Source organism: Crocodylus porosus, unplaced genomic scaffold (genome assembly GCF_001723895.1).
Source record: "Crocodylus porosus isolate Cpor-Errol unplaced genomic scaffold, CroPor_comp1, whole genome shotgun sequence".
NCBI lineage: Eukaryota > Metazoa > Chordata > Crocodylia > Crocodylidae > Crocodylus > Crocodylus porosus.
This window is the reverse complement of record NW_017728906.1, coordinates 87,367,669-87,389,296: the sequence shown is the minus strand read 5'-3', so window position 1 is coordinate 87,389,296 and position 21,628 is coordinate 87,367,669. Positions and strand designations below refer to the sequence as shown.

General features: G+C 41.7%; 1 protein-coding gene across 1 annotated transcript in view; it reads right to left on the bottom strand.

Moving 5' to 3' along the window:
- Positions 1-4,946: 4,946 nt before the first annotated feature.
- Positions 4,947-21,628, bottom strand: part of SLC9A2 (solute carrier family 9 member A2) — a gene marked incomplete at its 5' end in the record, with an annotated part of 41,742 nt that continues 25,060 nt past the window's right edge. The window contains 7 exons of the mRNA XM_019528477.1: positions 4,947-6,071; positions 8,958-9,048; positions 13,328-13,459; positions 14,263-14,365; positions 15,010-15,171; positions 17,550-17,620; positions 19,360-19,449. Of these exons, the coding sequence (XP_019384022.1) occupies positions 5,701-6,071; positions 8,958-9,048; positions 13,328-13,459; positions 14,263-14,365; positions 15,010-15,171; positions 17,550-17,620; positions 19,360-19,449 (1,020 nt within the window). The remainder of the gene's footprint in view (positions 6,072-8,957; positions 9,049-13,327; positions 13,460-14,262; positions 14,366-15,009; positions 15,172-17,549; positions 17,621-19,359; positions 19,450-21,628) is intronic.

The window sequence follows — 21,628 nt, the reverse complement described above, 5'->3', positions numbered from 1 at the left end:
GGGCAGCCTTGGTGTGATCATCGCTGATCCCTTTTGAAGGGAAACTCGACTTTCTCATTGTCCCAGGAGGCAAGAACTCTTATGCTTGTAACACTTATAAGGCACAGCCCCATGGTCACACATTGGCCATAAGGAAAAGGGCATCGTGCATGTCACAGGGGACATGGGGGGGGGGGGCTGAGATTGGACAATGACCATGGCTTCTGCAAGTGGTCACAGCTTCCCCCCAACTGCTTCTGCAGGCAGTCACCACTCGCCACCGGCTTCTGGGGATGGTGGCCATTTCCCACTGCTGCTGGCTTCACCAACTTCTGCAGGTGGTCGCCAATCACCACCACCAATCGCCCCCCCCCCCCGGCTTCTGCAGGTGGTGGTCACTTGCCACCCCACCACCAACCACAAATTGTGCCCCCCCAGTCTCAAGAGGTACCAGTTGCTCATGGTGAATGTTTTCTGGGATGTGACTGAAGTACTTGCAGTATAGTACTTGTATTTACAAGTACTAACCTATGGCAGCAGAAGTACTTCTGGCATGTCTGATCTGGCAGACTATGCACTGAGGTCTTTGCATCCGCTGAGACCGTGGAGAACAAGAGGTAGAACCATGTTGTACTAGTGTGTGGAGTAGCATCTTTTTTCCTCTCTCTAGCTGCCCTCAAACACACTATTCTGCTGCAAGCCCAGATACCTGTTTGAAACTTACCCTGCCTGGAGTGCTGAAGTAATATAGCCAGGTGGAATGGGCCAAGCTAATAAGGGGCCATTAAAATCCCATGGGAAGAGTGCTGTAGGCTTCCTAGGTGGGGTAGAGATGTGCCTGGGTTCCTTGCACAGCATGTCAGAAGATTAAAAGGATATCCTTGTGTGATCTGTAGAGGCAGCTCCTTGCATTGTGTGAGGGCTGATAGTCAGTGAGCCCATTATTTCCTTCATCCAGCAGTCTGTGGGTGGCTTGTCAGTGTACCTTTACTCAAGGATATGGCACAAGGTATTGCCTGCATGTCTAGGGTTGGCTGAAGCAAGTGCTGTTGGTGGGCGCCTGAGAGCTGGGGTTGAATGAGGCACCTCTTTGACATAATAAAAATAGCCTGTAACATTCCTCTCTCCTGTACTCTGCCTTAGGGTGCTGCTTTAGAGTGGATAGAGCTGGCCGTTGGAAGGGAGGAAGAGCTAAGCAGCTACCTAGGAGGAGATGAATAACCCCCCTAGCCTGTTTGTATAAGCCAAGACTTTTCAGGAGTTGTCTTAGTCATTTGAGCAGTGAAGTAGAATTCGGCCATACTGCAGTTTCAATATTAGACCTAATATTGAAACTGTAGTATGGCCGAATTCTACTTCAATATATTTTTCCTCTAGAATTTGGTCCCACTACCCATATGACAAACTTTCTTTTTTCCTTTCACTTTCATCCTTCAAATGAAGGCAGTCTGCTTAGCCTTTGTATATTAACCTGCTTTGTAGTGCTTTCAGCATCTAATCAGCTACATGTGAGATGCCAACTTGTTCACTCAGCAGATGAAGGGGACACAATTGTTTCCTTTCTTCACTTTCTTTTGTTGGTCTGATAGCTGTGAACACAGTTGTACTGAATGTTCCCTATTAAACCAACAACAAACCTATTCCAAGGTTCATACTGGCAGAGCTAGTCAGTCAGCCAATATTAACTTTGTCACAAGCAAATTATTCAGTTCCCAAAGACTTGTATTTCTGGAAGAGAATAAACATCATTTCAATGCATCATTTCTCCCAACAGATGGTGCCAGAGGATAGTAAGATTTATGTGGGTTTTGATTCTCCAGCACTATAACCTTTCTTGGAGAAAGGATCACAAAACTGAAGTCCACATTGCAGACTCAAGCTGAAAATTCTATTTAGAAACCTGTTAAGATAAATGCTGCAGTTTGTCTTCTCTTTGTTTGAAGAGTACCAGGATGCAGACTTTAAAATATAATGTTGCTTTAACAATATGCTCAGCATTTATCCAATTCATCTGTCTCAAAGTACTTTTAGGCATCTGGGTAAATACTATCATGTTTTATACTTAAAGAATTGAAGCACCAAGAGGTTAAGACTCAGATTGCCAAAAAACAGGCCATAGTTTTGGCCTTAATTCTGGGGTTCCCAAATTAAATACCTGGAACCTGTGTGTTGTTGCCAGTGGGTGTATCTACGCATGATGTCTACTGTGGAGCTGCCTAATTAGCTCTGCAGTAAAGTCTCTGCACCTACTTGGGCTGCCCTATTAGGTCACACTAAACTAATAAATGCTGTTGTAGGTTAGTACTTGTAAATATAAGTATTATACTGCAGCAGCGTTATTTACTACACAGCAATGCTCGTGTAGACGCTGACAGGCACTGCTGGCTAGACCCACACTGAAGCACCCTCGTGCCCCAGCCAACACCTCCACAGCATGTTGAGCTTTGTTGGAGCAGCCCTGGGCTGGCAGGCTGACCCCTGGGATCTGCCAGCTGGGACGCTCCAATCCAGTTCAATGTGCTGTGGTCCTGGGTACACTTGTATGTTCCAGAGTTTTTTGCTTCACAATTGCACATGTAGATGCACCCAGTGCGTACCTACTGCTCCAACTGAAGACAGTCAAGACTGCAGGTTCTTAGGACTTGTGAGAATTAGGCACTTAGTTAAAGGTGCACCCCCAGAATCAGAGGTCACTTCTGAAAATTTGACCCCAGCAGCTTGATGGCTTACAAATTACTTTCTTCATCCTTTAGCAATACAGGAAGGAGAGAGCTCTGTAGTGAGTAACCTTTTGCATGCATAATTTTATCTTAAAATAATTTCATTCAAGAAAAAAATGTGAGCGTGATTTTCGATGCGAACCTTATCTCTAGTTTAAGTGTGATCCAAACGGGCAGAGTAGAACATATGCTGACAGTTCTACCCATGTAAAAAAGGATGCTTCTGGAAAAATTAATTCTGAATTATTATTTTATAAATTAACATCCGACTTCAACCCGTTACCATGTAGTCCAAACAGAAGGTGCTAGTCATGCACAGGTGACCAATTCTCAAAACAGCATTGTTTTTCACAAACAAAAAAATAACAATTAAAAAAAAAAAATCAACAATTTAGAATAGAGATATAGTTCTAACAGAAACCACTGAATAAGATTTTCCAAATCTACCAATATACTCCACAGAAATTGGAAATCCACATAGCCTGAACAATAGCAAAAGGCTTTAAAATTTGTAACAATAATTAACCTGAATTTAGTAAAGCATGAGGTTGCAAAGGAAAATCTAATAAAACCATTTTTATTGCATAAGGCATCTAAACGAAGCATCCAACACATGCTAATTAGTGTCAGAGCAGACTCAATTAATCAAGTCTGCTGGAGTGTGCTGATTAGCACCCCCTGCTGCTTATTAACACATTCCAGCAGCATCTCATGTATTCAACTTCCCAGCATTTCAAAATGCTGGCAGGAGTGCTTGAACTAAACTGAGTTTTAGTTAAAGCACCCCGCCACCATTTTGAAATTTGGGATGCTGAACACATGAGATGCTGCAGGAGCTTTAATTAGAGCAGCTCCCACGAGCCACTCTACTTAAAATGCCTCCCCTCAACCCTCGAAGCACCTGTAAAGATGCCTTTAAGCACCATTTGCCAAAGGCATTTAGGAGCCCCAGACCCAGTGATTTCCAATGGTATTTAGGCACTTTAGAAAATTCTGCCCAGTCTTTAAAAAAAAACAAACCCGAAGAAGTTAGTTCCCCTAATTCCTTCACAGCTACTTTAAATAAAATGTGCATACAGAGGTTATGGTAGTATTAGAGTGATGGTGTAGCAGTGATGGTCCAGGAATTATGCGAGAGGCAGGGATTTCTTTGGGTGATATCTTTTATTGGACTGACTGCATAGTTGGAATAGGAGTTAGACCCCATGGAGTGTGAGTTAGCCTTAATTCTACAGAGGATAGAAATCTGAAATAAATTGCCCACCAATTTAGAAATGTGCAAAATGCAAAGGAAAGTACATTATAAATTTATATCTTGGACATTCATAAACCAAAGTTATGAATTTTATAATAAATGGAATGATTTCTACATTCTGGCTAAAAGTCATGTGTGTTTTGGGTAAAGTTCAAGGCCTAATTGCCACACAGCCCTTTATAATAAGGATTAAGTGGGAAAGAAAGTGCAAGCTCCTGAAATTTACATTAAAATCAACTGTCGTTAAGTGGCACATTCCCTCCAGCTTGTATTTAAATTGTTGCCAGTTAAAAAGAGATGAAAGAGAAGTATCTTCTCACTGCTTTGTGGTGACCTCCAGGTTGCTGCTAAGAAACAAGCCCTGGTCCCTTGCCCCCACTCCACATGTACAACTTGCCAAGAAGTGTTACACAGTTACTTTATGGCACTTGCCCAGGGACTCTTTCAGGACCCGAGACTCTTGCACTTATATGACATCTTTTCAGGAAGCAGCACATGGAGGAGGACTGCATGGGTAGGGCTGATTTTTCAGTGCCAGTCTCAGGATCACCTTGGAGGTAGAATATTGTATTATAATAATGCCTAGTGACTGCAATTGATTTCTGGGCTCCACGCTCTACAAACAAAGGGGGACTGCAGTCAGCTCTAGACAAAAAAAACCCCGTCACCCTCACTCTCCACATAAGGAACAGAGGCTGCTTGGAGAGGTGAACCCTCCCCAAACAAATGGGGCTATACTTTAAACTCTTTCTGGTAAAGTGTAGGTTTGTTTTTTGTCATGTCTGTCAGCAGCCAAAGAGACTAAGTGAATTAGGCTGGAAATTAAACCTAGAGTTCTTGAGTCTCAAGGCACAACTTCATCCATGAGGACCATACCCCACACACACTTACCCTGTGTATAGTATCATAGAAATACTATGCTGCTGCATCCCATTGCAGCCATAAGACTGAGGCACAAAGACAATTGCTAAGTCACAGTTTTTATGTACTTGCTACCATCTCTTTCCTGACCTCATCTTCCAAGGTGCTAAGTGCTTTCAGCTTCCATCCCAGCATCCTTCCTGGGTTACAGGATGAAAAAATTGCAGGTACATCAAATCAGATGTATTTAGGAGCGTCTCTACCCTTTCACCTCACTTGACAGGCCATTTCCTATCATCTGATGGTACTTTTAATTCTGTATCTGGAGTTTGTTCTCTCCCCTCTGACTGTTCCAGCTTTTGCATCCCAGTATCCCAGCCATTCAAACAGAATAGTTTGAGGAGACATTGATTTGTCTTGCCAGTTCTGTAGGACAGGTGCATAGTGCAATCATCAGTGCTACTCATTCATGATATGGTCTAGATAAGAATAAATTGATCATAAATAACACCTAATGTGCTAGATATTTTTAAAAGTTCTCTTCATTATAGAAATTTTGAAAATATTCTTAGATATTTAAATATTGAACTTGGTTCCAGAGCGTATAATGTGATAAAAGGCACATTTTCCTATGCCCTGTCCCATCAGTAGTAGTGGAACGAATAAAATTAAAGCACAGCTAAAAGTTATTTTAAAAAGGTTATCCTTTGTGTCTGGGGTTTGGTTTTGTTGCATGTCATCTAGTTAATCAGTAGTATGGACAGGCAACCCGAAGGAAATACTTTTTGATTCACACCACATTTTTATAGCGCATTCATTGTCCAGTTAAGGAGTCTAATTTAATGCCTCTGTAGTTCTTCATTGATATTTCAACTGCAGCTGTTTTCAGTATGGCTGGTTCTCAGATTTAGATCTGTGCCTTTCAGCTTCTGAGGCCTGCCTGCCTAGCCGTGGTGGCGGCATTGGTCTCATTGATCCATCATCTTTAGTCAAATCTTCTTCACTCAGTGTACCAAACCTTGGTCTTGACAACAGAGGTTGCCTGAACCCACTGGATGTCAGAGCTTGGTTAGCTGCCTCCCTGTGATCTCCTTTTCCATCACAGTCTCTGTCGACTTCATTCCTCCATTCCATTCTAAATTGCTGCTGCGGCTTCCGCTGTTTTTGCTTTGGGTCTCTCATTTTGTTTCCTGGTCTGGGTTTTAAATTGAGCACTGTGGTAGCAGCATCTATGTCAGAGTCACTGCTGTCACTCACTGTGAACATAAAACAAAATTCAAATTCTCAGGTACAGCATCTCACTGTCTACAGAGCGCTATCAAGCCAAACCGCAAAGCCTTCTACAGCACAAAGCACAAGACACACAAATGCTTCTCCGTGCCTGCGATGAATGGTTGACCAAGCTTTGAAATGTACAGTCCTTTTGGGCTAGAAGCAATAAAGGATTTGGGCAGATTTTAGGAACTACCCTAACAACTGGGATTCAAAAATCCCTGCTCAGCTGTTGTCGATGTCTGGAGATACCTAAATTTACAAAGTACCTCCCCACTTGACTTGAAGTTTTCCTAGGCATCTAAACTTCTCCTCTAGTCACACATAGAACTGTCCAGTCCAAGTGCCTCAGTGCCTCATCTCCCACCTACACCCCAACTTTTTTCTAACTACTCAGTTGGTCTAATAAAAGATATCACATCTACTCAAAGAACCTTGCCTACCTATACCCCAAGGCACTGAACTGTATGGGGAGCCTAAGGACATAACCTGGGGTTTTACCCAGAGGTGAGAGTTTCAAACAGCCTGCACTTAAATATTGGGTACCTGACTTCAGGATTAGAATTCACAAAATTGAGTCAAGCACCTCTACTTCCCTATGCTTTGGGCAAACTTAGGTGACCAGAACTGAAATCCATACTGCTCAGCACACTGAGCATGGGGGGTGGAAGGAAAGACATCTAAGCCAGTCAATAAGAAGAGGTAGATATTTGAAACCCTACCTCTCTTCTAGACTTAAGGAGCAGTAAGTTGCCCCCTTGCAGTCCTGACTTAGATGCCTATATGAGACAAATTCACAGCTCGAAAGATCCCTCTTTCATCAACCCCCCTCACAAATATAGGCACCTAAGTAGGCAGTCAAATCATCAATTACAGTATAGGAAACTGGGTCATTCTTTCCTTTTAGAGGAAGCAGAAGTGTAGTGGCAACCTTTTATGTATTTGCCTAGAGGACAGAGCACCCATACCACTTGGCCCAAGAGACTTCAGACCATTATTTCAACCTTCTAAGGATACTAATCATGAGACATGGGCCAAAGCCAAATAAAGGCACCTCTACCTTTGGCTCACTGTGCAGAAAGTTGAGACTCACAGGTTTAATAAGAGCATTTTGGCAACTGCTTGTATGTTTTGCACTTAAATAGACAATGAAAAAATGCATAAACAGCATTGAGAACAAGGACTAGAAACCTGGACACTTGTTTGTCCCTCAGCTATTGAGCCAGGCCTGTGTCCCAATTTAGGCCACCTAAATTCACCTAACCTGAAAGCATCTAAGTCCCTTATTGAATCTAGCCCTTTCCTAGAAATTTGCACAGACAGAGTTTTGCATTTGGTTGCCTGTACATTCTCACAAGCATGCATGCTATTTTGTTATACATTTCCAAAGAGGCTGGTCTTTCTCCTTTACAAAGGTGGAGGATAGTACAGCCATGGGAGTGGTACCCTAAAGTGGGAAAGTGTTGACTTTGCCACATTTGCTCTCTTTCCTCTTAACCTTGCTCAACTACTGTGCAAAAGCCCCATAGAGAAGTGTTCAGTACAGATATATAAATTACTTTTCACAGTGTTTTTTCCTCTCCAGGCTTGTATGCATGCGTGCTTTACCAGAGGAAAGAGAGGCCTACAACAAAATTCTCAGTCTAAAGCTCTCCCAAACACTTGTGAATGGGACAGAGTTCACATTTTTAAGCAGGACCTGAAGTGTTCAAATGACCTTACAATAACCTAAATTAAACATGGATTAAAGTTCTGCATTGTAATCCTGTCTTCAGTTACCTTTCTTTTCCTGCAACCATGTTAAATATCATTCATGCAAAGCTATGCAAAGAAAGGAAGCACTTGTTTTTTCAACTTGAACAAATATGAACCCATTTAAATGAAACAAACAGCACTGAAAATATTTTCAGTTCTACAAAGAGTGAAATTATGAAATTTACCCAAAGACTCCGTAATGAAAAAGCTGGGATTCATTCTTAGACTGTGCAGTGGAAAGTTACATAGTTTCACTGCTCCACGACTAGGGACCTAAATCGCAGTGAGACAAAGGGTTTTTCATGGCCCACTCGTGGCATACAGAGCTAATTTTGCAGACATTTTGCAATAACCCTGCCCCCTGGCACTGATTGGCAGAGAGGCTATGCCCCTCAGCACTGACTGGTGAAGAGGTCTAGTGGGGAGATGGGACAAGGGGGCAGCCACCACCTGAATAGCTGGCTGCCCTTTGTACCATCCTGCTCCTTGATGCCGATTAGCAGAGTGGACCCAGCAGGGAAGAAGGGACAAGGGGGCAGTCATCTTGTCTGCTGCCCTTCGTGCCACCTGATGCTTTTCCCTCCCAGTGGCAAGGACCGCTGGCTCCCAGTGGGGAGTCAGCATTTTATTTTTATTAAAGTTTTTTGGTTTGTTTGGGGTTTTTTTTTTGATTTTGTGGAAATCCTGAATTTCACAGCTTCCTGTCCTCTCCTGACAGGTCCTTTGCATAGCAGATTAATTCATACTGCTCTTTGTCTTATCTTGATATTCTTCTCCCCGCAACACCCAGTGTGTGCTGCCTCTGCTTTGCTGTCTGACAACTGGCACAGCTGAAGTCTGTGCTACATCCCAACTACTTCCTTGTGAAGGGTTAAGGGAGAAAGGCTGTTCCTTCCAGCACGCAACTTTTTAGGAGGCCCTACATGAGAATGAGTGTATTATTCTCCCTTTAACTAGTAGCGTTTGCTCATGTGAACAATCCTATTGATCTGGATGGAATTAATTGCATGGCTAAAAATCATCTCCCAGGACTGTGGCTGTATCTGCAGAATTTATCCATTCAAATGTGCAATGTAAGTAGCACCATAAGAGACCTTCATAAAACTTCCCCTTACCTCTAAAAGCTGCTTTCTTTCGTATTCGTAGTCTCTCTGGGAGTTTAGTATTTTTGGGCAGGGATAGATAGCGCGTTGTATTAGCAGCAGCCTGTAAAAACAAACGAAGATGACACGAAGTATTAGTATAATGAACATTAGAGGTTCCAAAGGGATCTGTTTAGAGTAGAGAAAAAAACCTGGTAACGAGACTGGGATTAACTAACAATTATATTTTCCAAGCGCATGGTTATCTTTATGCCTTTTGCCTCAGTTCTGGTGGTAAAAGTTTATGCTACCTTAGGGAAAACCCAAAATTAACTTTAACCATGACTTCAAAATGAAAAGTACTAACATGCATCCATATTAAAGAAAATATGCCAAAAAAGCCCAAGTTAGCCACTGCATGTTCACTAACTCCAAACTGACACAAATTTTTGTGTCTTTCTTTCTACACAAGCCACATCTGGAACCATACTGCTCAGTTACTTCAGTTGCTTGAAATTGAAACCTAGCTAAAAAGGGTCAGACCAAAAACAATTCTCTGCCCTGACCCTGTAAACAGGGTACTTTATAGGGCAGGGGCAGGCAATTATTTCAGGTGAAGGGGTGCTTACTGAGTTTTGGCAAGCCATCAAGAGTTGCATGACAGGCAGCCGGGGCAGATAAATATTAATTTTCTAAATTTTTAGGGGCCCTGTGGGCCAGAGAGAATGGCCTGGCAGGCCACATCTGGCCCATGGGCCACATTTTGCCCATCCCTGTTATAGGGTAAAAACAGACATCAGATTTCTCCCAGGTTGGGTGTCCTGGGCTTTAACTCGCATCAAAACAGGCTCAGGATAGCTGTTTAGACACTCAACTTGAATGAAAACTACCTCAAACTAGTCCAGATAACACTTTTTCCCTGGGACTATCTTGAGTACTTCACAAGCACTTAAAGTGGGACAATGGGTTTCTACAAATGTAGGATCCCTGGCTTAGTTCTGGGAGAAATCCAATGTCTGTTTTTAGCTTGAATAACTTTATCCAGGTCTGTAATCCTGGGGAGGGATTACTGCTTGAAGATAAGCATATGCTTATTTGCATGAGGCTTAGTTTCCCCTAAGTGCTGAATCACTGAAGTGCACTAGAGCTGAGCAAAGTCAGCACCTCCTGAAGATAGTAAGTGTCCTTCCAGATAGGACATGGTGCACAGTGAAGATACTGAGGACATGGACATAGACCAATTTAAACTCCAGTTAAACCTCAAGTAGACAGACATAAGCCTTTTAAACTGGTTTAAAGCCATCTGGAACAGTTCAAAAAGTGTATCTGGAAAATCAAGTACTATTTTGAACTGGTTGAGTATTACATGTGGATACCAACTTGTCTGAGACATGGGTCTTATCCACCATCCAAGCATCTCACACTGAATCACTCTTCATCCTATCCCCTTCCCCCACTACTGCGACTGGTAGCTCTGGTACACACCTATAACTCTATTGCACTTTTTTCCCTTCTGTTGGCACTTTCTAATCAATGAGCCCTCTTATACTTGTTCCATAAAAGCTAACAACCTGCTGTGTCCACACTCCCAACTTGCCCATGGTCCCTCATTATGCTCCACTCCCAATCTTTGGGAACCTAAAAGTGTACATCCAAGGACTTCCCTCCCCTCTCCAGCCACCAACAGTCAGGCAAGCACGCTGCAGATTTCAGTCAATGGCTAGCAACCGAAGTTTACCGAACTCATGTTTAAGAGATAAGGAACAACAGAAAAGTGAAAATGCCCCCACCCACAGGTCACCCACCCCCTGAAACTCCCTAAGCATAGATGCAAGTGCTCCCCTCCCCACCCTCAACTCACCCACTGCGAGGCATACTGGGCTGGGTGCTCACTCCTACCCCACAGCACTTCACACAATCCTGAACTGGTTCCCAATCTGTGATGACTGGGAACAATTCAATTGTCATGTGTCCTCACCTGGTGAGAGGTAAATGGGTGCTGGGAATTTCCATGCCTCAGCTGCTCTACAGTTATTGATCATGCACCATACGCTTGTCACCCCATAGTAACTGTAAACTAACCTGTGGTGGTTTACCCTCTTTCCTTGATAGGCAAACTATTGCAAGTTATATTTTACTTACTGGAGAGAAATCATGTGCATGTCAGCAGTTAATATGGAGCACCTGATGAATAGTAAAGTTCTGTCATCCCTTACCTCGTTGTAATTTGTCCATGTTTCCATACTCTCTCCTAGTGTGTTTATAATTTCTCAAGAATATTATTGTTTAAATCTTAAAAGGACACCGAACAAAGCTTAAAGTTTTGAAAGGCCTTTAGATATTTTCCCTATTTGTTCATCTCACTCATTGTTGCATTTCCAGATGACATTTGTAGTAGGGTTGGAAAGTTGTTGCAACTGTGACAGTCCAGGACATGTGCCAGAGGCGAGTATTTTGGGGTTTTGTTTGTTTGTTTTGTTTTTTACAGAATCAATTCTGCAGTTGGAACAGCTGTTTGACAAGCTTTGAGACATCAAGTGCCATTCCGCAGGTCTAACCTTTGAAGTATTGGCAGGTTCAGCAAATGCAAGTGCCAAACAGAATGTTTTAGACCTGAGGAAAAGTACTTGATGCCTGAAAACTTGTCCAACAGCCCTCCCAACTATACAGTTGGTCTGATAAAAGTTATCACAGAAAAGCCTTGCCTCTCGTACAAAGGACACATGAAACTGAAAACCATTTCCTATTAGTCATTTTTTCTTCTCTGGATACTGTGCTGCTGCTCCTGAGCACTGAGTGGGCGGTGAGCTGGTTAAGTATAAGAACAATACTCAAGCATTGTTTAAAGATCAATTACTGCTAAAGCTACAGTTTGTGCATTTCAAAGACCTCTCTTACACACAGTTTTTTTTAGTTCCACCCTGAAAATTCCTTCACCCTTCAGGCCCTTCTATCAGTCTTGACCAGTAAATCAGTCACTAATATGATGGAAGCAATATGTAAAGATAGCTATAATGACAGCAAGGTCATCCCAAAAGAAGTTACAGTATATGTCTAAGTAGCTTCAATAATGATAAGATGCAATGATTCCTGACCTTGTCTTTCTGGTGTCTACTGTAAAGGACAACTGTAACAATGAGTACTGTAATTACTCTTGGAACATGAAAATAAACACTCAGAGACTAGTTCATTTTTTTGTCTCTGGCAAGACTGAGAGACTGAGTTTGAAGCAGCTATCAGGTAAGTCCTCTGCTGAAAGGACTACATTAGTCCTTTCAACATTAGCCTGAGGTCTGTGCTTACTCTGTAACAAAACTGTCATCAGTTGAGGCTGAATATTCGTAGATTGTAAGGCTGGAAGGGACCTTGGAAGATCATTGGGTCCAGCCTCCAGGAAAGACAACTGGGGTCAGGTGACCCCAGCAAGATGACTGTTCAGTCTGCTCTTGAAGATTTCCAGGGTAGGTGATCCTACCACCTCTGGAGGGAGCTTATTCCACAGTCTGGACACCCTGGCTGCGAAGAAGTTTTTCCTAATGTTGAACCTGAATTGGTCTTCCAGGAGTTTGTGGCCATTACTCCTGGTTTTCCCCTCAGGTGCCCTGGTGAACAGTTGTTCACCGAGCCCTTGATGTACTCCCCTAGTGTAGCATTAAGCTGCTACCAGTTCCCCTCTCAGCCTCCTTTTCCTCAGGCTGAAGAATCCCAGATCCCTCAGCCTTTCCTCGTATGGCTTGCCGTGTAAGACTCTGATCATACAGGTGGCTCTTCTCCAGACTCTCTCAAGTTTTTCCCCATCCTTGTTAAAGTGCGGTGCCCAGAACCAGATGCAGTACTCCAGCTGCGGTCTCACCAGTGCTGAGCAGAGAGGAAGAATGACCTCCTTGGTTTGCTGGAGATGCATCGATTGATGCATGCCAGAGTATTATCTGCCCTACTGGCTACAGCATCACCATGCAAGCTTATATTCAAACTATAGTTTATTATTACCCCCAGGTCCCTTTCATTCATGGTGCTAGTCAGTTTGATGTTGCCAAGCCTGTAGGTGTGTTGGGGGTTGCTCGGCCCAAGGTGGAGTGCTTTACATTTCTCTTTGTTGACATATACTGAATATCATGCCACTTATTAATCTTAAACACTGAGGTAGTGCCTTCACGTCATGGATATTAAAGAACCTGGGCCACTTTTCAAATAAGAGGCTTGCCCTGGCATGCTTAGTCAAAAGGTCTCCTCTTCACAATGCTATAGAGAATCTTACAGCTGGATTTTCTACCTCAACTTCACTTCCTACCTCAGTATCTATGAAGTTTGCTGGGGCTCTTAAAAATAAAAGGTACAATAGAAAGCCCAAGATACTTAGATACAAAGAACTCTTTTTTATGAACAGGCTAAAACACAAGTACCGGTCTCTCCCTAGACAGACTGTAGCTTTTTCTAACGCTCTCCCTCAGGCTGTGCCGGCGACGGATAAGAATTTCTTTCGCCTGTTTTTCACTTGCATCTGCAGCCAGGCTATGTCTGTTATATGACAGTGTCTGAAATACAAAGATGGTGGTTACATATCAAAAAGTGCAATGACAAATGTATTGAACATTACAGAGAGCACAACATGCACTATTTGCTTTAATGTTTCAAAAGGTATCATAAAATAATTTGAAAACTAAAACATATTAAAATGGATTAAAGAGAAACTGAGTGATTATGTCAATGCTTATTTAGTCACTGGTTCTGCAAGCATTACGTTTGGTACCTGAATTTGCTGGACCTGTCAAAACATGAAAAAAGTGAACCTAAAAAAAAAAAAAAGGAATTGGAAAAAACTGGCTTAATGCAGTGATTTCACCAGGCTCATCCTAGCTCATTCAGTAGGGACTGCATATTTGAAAATAACAAAAATCAGTCACCAAAGGGAATCACTTCCTTCTAGCAGGCTGAAACAAGCACCACTTCTAAACATCTTCCACCAGTGAGAAATGAAAAGAGTACATTTCAATCAAGAACTGTCCTAAAATAGGCATGACATAAGTAGGGAAAAACTGGGTTTGGGATTCACTGAGGTCTATGCCAGTGTAAATCACAGTAATATTTACTGCATATTTAGAGGCACAAGAGCAAGTAAGCAAGTTACATAAAACAGCCTTAATATATTATTGTGAATATAAAAGAGGAGACCTCTCACAGATAAGGCAGTTCCATTTGGATGCTTAAATGCTGGGCCCACCTGATCACTGGGAGTTATATGCTGCCTTACACCCACAAAGGATCTAGTCCAATGACATGCATACATATACATTCAAAACTCAGAAGGACAGCCTGATACATCCAAGTTCAACCTTACCCGCTGGCGTATTTGATAGAGGTTCTTTGTTAAAATGTCCCGCATATTTTCCATTTCAGCAGAGGAAAGCGGCTTTACTTTTACTTTTAATTCCCGGTAGTCACTGTTGCACATTAAAAAAAAAAAAAAAAAAAAACCAGAAAGATATCTCTAATACCTGATGACAAAATATAAATATCTTCTTGCTTAAAAATAAAAACAACATTATGTGGAAACAAAAGAAAAAAAGGAGAAAAAAGGATGAAGAGCAAAATCAGCACCCCATTTCAAACGATGCCAACACTTGCAACTCAGTATTCACTGCTTCCAAACAAGTTGGATTAAACAACACATTTGGTTGGACTACTTCTCAAGATGTCCCTCAAGCTGTTTTCAGAGGTACAGACACTGGCTCAGAAATCCAGTTAACACTTCCAGTGTTGTAAATGACCTAATAAATCTCTGCAATCTGAGAGCACCCAGGAGATCTGATTTCACTTTCAGGCCAAATACTGTATGCAACTTCCTCAGTTCCTCTTAGATGGGGGTTCTGCCTCACTGACCTCAAAAACTAGGGTGGTGGGGAGGGGGAAGAATTACTCTTTTGATGGCATTTCTTTCAAATTTGCTGTGGATAACATTGTAATTTCACACTGATACCATCAGGTTACAAGCATTTATTTAAGAAGAGATTCTTTTTGTGCATAAATTGTCTGATAGATTTCACAGAGCCCAATGCTGAGATTCATTCACACCAGATTTACTTACGTGAGAGAGGCTAAAGATGGGACTGTGCTTATCATCCCACTCTCTGCCATCTCAATGGCATGTTTTATTTCCAGTTTCTTATACAGAGAGACAATGCTAGATTTGGGCTGGTTTTCCCGGATCAGAAGTCTCCGTATATATTTTTTGTCGAACTTTATAAACCTGTAGAGAGAGGTAGTTAGCTATGTTAGTCTCAAGTCAGGCAGAACTCAGAGACATGAGTTTTCACAAGTTACAACCACTTTATTAGATGCTGTGAAAACCTGTGTGAGGGGCAAACCAGCCCTACCAGTTAGTTTACCTTAAATAGTTAAGGAAATGAATTATGCTTTTGCTGGGGATGAAGATTACTCACACTAGGTGTATTTCTGGCCTTGCCAATCCTACATATTCATGAATGAGGTAACAAAGGTTGCCTTAACAAAGGTCAAGTTCATCAGTTTCCATTTGAATGACCGGTACTGACTCATATATTCAGGTGAGTATTTCCTAACAGAGACCTTTCCTTTCAACTACCTTAGGCTATTAACAATTCCTGTTTTTAATTATCTGTTTTTATGAGTGCCAAAGGGAACAGTAAACATTTACTAAAACAGTATGCAAACTGCCTGGCCTAGAACATTTTCTACTCTGAACATTTAGCTTCCTGAAAAAACCTCAGTTCCTTTAGAAATGTTCCCCTTTACTGTAGGGGTAGTAATCCTACCTGGGTACTAACTGTAACAATATGGATTAGAGCAGGAGTGTATTTTTCTGCTAAATGTTTTAGTTACAAAAAAGCAGCGTTAGCCTCCCCAACCGGGGTCAAATTGCCCCCAATAGTTTCAAAAGGAAAACGTTTTTCAGAACTTGACTTGTTTTCACAGGGGTTCTCTTTTTCATCAACAACTCAGCATCAAAACATTCACTTGAGATATAGGAAGCTCAAGTTTGGACAGGGGTGTCTAAGATACAGCCTGCAGAGCTACATTATCTGGCCCTTGGTGCCGACCCCACATGGAGCCAATCTAGGTTCTCCATACTGCTTGCCAGATGCAACACCCACAGTGCCCGCTCTGGCTGGTCCAGGATGCGAGCCACATAGCAGCCACGCCAGGCAGTCTGGGATGAAAACCACGTGCAGTGCAGGTCCTGGACTGGCTGGAGTAAACGCCATATTCAGCCCAGTCCCAAAATGGCCAAAGCAGGCACTGGACCCAGGCTCTAAGTGGTCCCCCATACAATGGATCAAGTGCTTATCTGCTACCCATTCCAGCTAGTCTGGGGCCTGTGCTGCATGCAGCATCCCACAGGTCCAGATGAGTTTGACACTCCTGTCTTACAGCATTTATAAGCACTTCTTCCATGAAGGTGCGCCGCTGCCATCCCAGTGAATATTCTGGGCTGGCTTGCTGTCAGGCTCTCCTGTTCATGATAATCCTCTACAAAGAGGAACATTCAATACATAACCGTTCGCTGAGGAAACTGGCACTCAGATCGCCTGCTGCGCAAGTGAAGGTCCTAACCACTAAGCTACAGTCACGCTCCTCATCACTTCCTTTCTATGAATCTTTCGTTCTTTTCTGAAAAATGAAACAGGCTTCAAAACAAAAACAAAAAAACAAGGAAGGGGAGAAAGAAAATGTCCCACCTTCACCTGGAAGATAAGAGACCCAACCTCCAATTCACTCTCTCTCTGTCAGATTCACAGCAGGTATTAAAACCAAGGTTTCCCACCACTCAGGAGAAAATCCAAACCCTACTCGCTTACAGAGTCTGCTGAAAAAGGTCTGCCTCAAGCTTTCCTGATGGAGATGTTCCACATGGTAGATCGGGGTGACTGGTGCCTCTCGAGTCTGGGGGGGGGCACAATATGTGGGTGGGCCCGGGGGCCCATATCCACTCTTATACTTCTGTGCCGCAGCTTAGTGGCCCCCTCAGTGACTAAGTGAAGACTACTTCTTGATCAAGAAGATCTACCCAGTTATGTATATCTACCAGATAGTACTTTAGTCTGTATTTCCTTAGCTTGTTAATGAGAATGTTGTGGGGGAAAGTATCAAAACCCTTGCTGAAGTCAAGTTGTATTCACTACTCTCCCCCATCCAGGTAGCCTACCATTAAAGTCTTCCAGGCACATCAAGTTTGCTAGTTCTGACATCTTCCTGTGAATGTGTTCAAGGACTATGCTAGGTTTCCAGCAAGCAGGAAGCTAATGCTTTGCTTCAGCATTGCTATGTATTCAAGTAGCAAGGCAGGCTGAGGAACCTCTAAGAGAGCCTCATAAGAGATTTAGAGAAAGAACAGTGCTTACAATCCCACCTCCGGGGGGCAGAAAGTTGGATTTTTAAAACCAGGCTGGAGTATTTGTTGTTTGCTGGTGGTTTTGTAAAACTATTTTCTTTTCACTATTCTCTCTCTCTGTGTTATTTACACATTCCAAAACACACTCAGGAGTATGATGGTGCAGAGGAAACGTTGCGCAGAAGGCTGCTTGTATAGCTCCTCCACTCAAACAGCCTAGTTCAGCTTATCCAGTGAGAGTTTTAATTAATACTTACTTATCTCTCCAATAGTTGTGACCCCAGTGTCCACAGACATCTTCTATTCCAGCCTTCACATGATCAAAGAACTAAAAGGCAAAAACTGCAGGTTCATTACCAGTTCTTGTAGAGATAGTTTAACATGCTCTTGGAGATGACTCTTTAGCTTCAATCACAGGGGTCTTGTTTATATTGAAAATGTTTCTTTAGCTTAAACAGATTTTAAATCAAATCCCTAATGTCACTACAACTTGTTTAGAATTATTTAGTTGGTAAGACAGAGTGATCCAGTTCTTAGAGCAGCAGTTCTCAACCTTTTTTGATCCTGTGACCCAGCTCCAATCTCTGTGGTCCGTCTCCAACTGTCGGCCCAAAGCCAAAGTCCAGGTCATCTATCCCCTACCTTCCATCTCCTCCCAACCCAACTAGCCTAGGACTCAAGAAACTAGTGTGTAATTCTCTTCTCCACTACACCTTTTCTTTGAGGCCTTGGAAAAAGGTCACTTGAGAATCATTCCAATACAAAGACCTTTGGTAGCATGCGTGTCTACATCTAAATCTATGGTCCTGAAAAATCCTTGCTCAGTTGCTGTCTAACCTGGGAAGCATCTAAACTGCATAGATGCCTTCAGTGTTCTGCAGGTACCCAGAACTTCCCCAGCCTTTACACAGCTGAAGAACTCAAGGCCTACGCCCAATCAGGATCCAGGAATTCCTCAACCCAAGTTCCCAAAAGGACTCACTCCTGTAGGTATTTTCACTGTATGCATGGCACACAATATAGGGCAGAACTCCTCACAGAATGCAGCTATGGTTACCACCTTCTTTTAAAGAACAGCAGAAGGGAGTAGAAACTATTTTCATATAACGGACTACCAATTTGACCACTCGCAGTGGGAATAGAAGACATCAATTCAATCCCCTCTTCTTCCTGACTTGACTCAAAATTCACAGCTCCTCTCTTCCAAGACAGCAGCCCACCTATCGGTTATTTTGTGGAACATTCTCTATCATACACGTGGGATCTTATTCCACAATGCTCAAGTCCCTGAGAGTCACTTAACACAAACAAAAATCTATTTCTTAATGTTACCTGCTGCTTTTTGTGACTTAGTCTTAAGGGTAAGATGATGGCACTTAAAAAGTAGGCACATGGTACTTTATTTCAGGGACTTGAGCAGTGTAGAATAGAACCATACTCTTGCCCTAAGTGTTATAGCAATTAAGTTTGATTGTTACATCTGGCCCTTAAGACTGTGTACCTCATTCCCCCATCTGTAAAACAAGGATTATTATTGCTCTAGGTTAAACCCTTCATTAGCTGAGAGGCAATCTATAAATATATTTTAAAGACTGTGAGGTGCTTAGAAACCACACTTATAGTGGAGGACTTGTAAGTATTCAAGATAGATGCATAGAGAAACTGATGAGAGTGAGAGAAACTGGCTTAAAGTCTTATCTTTGAGTGGTTTACAGAATTTTAGTCAGATCTGACTTGATTTAGCAAAACTGGTTGTACATTTTCTTAGCTAGGCATGCTTTAAAAACTTAAAGAAATTCATACATAACACATGACCAAGAATAAAGGAAAATAAATTTAACATAGCAGATCAACCATTTACAAAACAAACACTTTAAGAAAGCATATATTGATCGCGTATTATATAAAATGTTCACACTACTTCAAAACTGAAAGGTTATGGAAATGAAATCCAAAATAATAGCTCTCTCTGTAGCATATTTGAGCCTGGCTTCACTGAAATCACTACACACCTTGCCACATATTTGACTCCAGGATTTACCCTAGGACATCAAAGCTCAGACATACCCGATTGTAAATTTCTTCACTGACAGCTGGCTGTTTTTTGTTTGACCTCTTCACATCAAGAAACTCCACCAGGGGACGAATTGTTATCCCCTGTCCAGAAAAACAAAGCAAAACAAACAACAAACATTTCCTTGCTTACCCAGAGCCATAAAAAAGAAAAATATTTCATTCACTCAAAGTTGTAAAACTGATTCTGGGTGCACCCTCTTTCTTTCCAAGAGACAAGCATAAATGTATAAATATAGTAAAAATGCATTTACCCCTGTGGTTAGCAGGCAGTGCATTTAGTTAGCCATGTGCTACACAGAATGCAGTCCCACTAACACGAGTGGAAATAAAGGGACTCTCCAGAACTAAAGAGACAACTGATGACTATAAGAAAAAAAAAAAAGTATTAATTTTTCTTATGGACTTAATAATAAAAAACTTTGAAAAAGTGGCTTCTAGGAGCAATGGCATGCTGCTGACAGGGCTTGTCAAGTTAATAATTGTTTAATAAAACCAGAAACAAAATTTTGCTTCATTTAAAACACAAATATATTAAGTTATTTAGAACTTGAAGCTCAGGGCTGACCGAATAATACAGTTAAAGTTAATTCTCAAGAACAGGCAAAAACTGGAATTTTTATTTAATATCGTGTACTGATTGGTTATTCCCAAGGAAGGCAGAAATTTCTGGCTAGTCCAATGTGATTTGCTGTGATTTTAAAAAACATCTGCTAAAGAAGCAGGTTTTTTTCATTTTAGTAGAAAACCAGCAACATAATACTCCAAGGTGACTGAGTTCTTACAAGTTCAGTACCCCTCACCCCCACAACTCTTATTGGAAAGTTGCTGCAGAATCTCACTGAAACCTTCTCCTAATTTCCAGCTGATATTTATTCATGACCACTGCATATACCAATTTATTTTTTATGTCAACATGGCCCATTAGCCCATCCCTGCTGTTTACATCATTTCCTTTTCAATGTGTTTTATCCAGAAGTCTCCTCTGTCTGCCTTCATTTTTCATACCTAAAGAAGCCAAGATATTTTAGTCTCCTTCATTATGATAGGCTCTACGTTTCCACAATCACCCTAGAACAAGAGCACTAATACTTTCTCTTCTCTATTGGAAATAACTCACTTGACACATCCTCAGATTGCATTTGCCTTCTTTAAACCCTCATTACATGGGTGGCTCAGTCATCATCATGCTATCAGCTAAAATGTGCAGGTCTTTCTCCTCCAACTGATAAGCCCTTAGTTTACAGCATAAATTCTTATAATTAATCCCCAAGCATACGACTGCATTTTGACCTATTGCATTTCATTCTATTGCCATTACTTTTGTCTCCAAAGTCATCCAGTTTTTCCTGTATACTTCCAGTTGTGTCATATGAAAATTCAATCAACCAAGCCATACTTTAAACAAGATCCGTCTCAAAATCAGTCCTTGTGGAACTGCAGTATTAACATGCCTCAAGCCTACTAGCCTTCCTTTTGAGCACTCCCCACTGCCACCAACACTGGGGGTACTAAAATACATGCTCCCTATTTTAATTAATAAACACCCATATCAAATGCTTCAATGAAGGGCAGACAGATTATTTTACTGCATCTTCCTTATTTAGAAACTAATCTCTTTCATTAATAAAAATAGATAATAAATTAGTCTGGCATAATAAAAAGCTTTGCTAAACCCATGTTACAATTCATCCTGTATTCTTTCTAACTCCTGGACTTTAATAATTTTTTCATTCAAAATTCCTTCCAAGGTTTCAATACTGCTGAGGTCAGAATAACAGGCCTACAGTTGCTTAAATCTCTTTATTTCAACTTTCTTAAATAAAGGAACAACATTTGCAATTCTCCAACTATATGGCTGCCCTCCAACTCCAACTTCCTAAAGTACTTCCTATTGCACTGGAAAGTCTGTGTTCCTTAGTTCTTTCAGAATTTGGGGCTGCTGATTATCTAGGCCCTCACTTGATTGCATTACATCTTTGACTTTTACTTCTTCCTCAACTATGGTAATTTCCATTTATATGCCTTGTCATTTGTTTCCATGTTCATCACTGTATCAATTAAAAACTGAGGCAAAGTAGTCTTTTAGTTTTGGGCCATGTCTAGATTATCTTTAATCTCTACCCCATCTTCCCTGCCACTTAAATACTTAATGCTCCTTACATATTACCGTAAGTAGCTAAGAGCTGGCTACTGACCACACAGCGTTTTTGTGCGAGATAAGACGACAAAGTCAGTGGTACCCTTTGAAAGTGGTTCACTC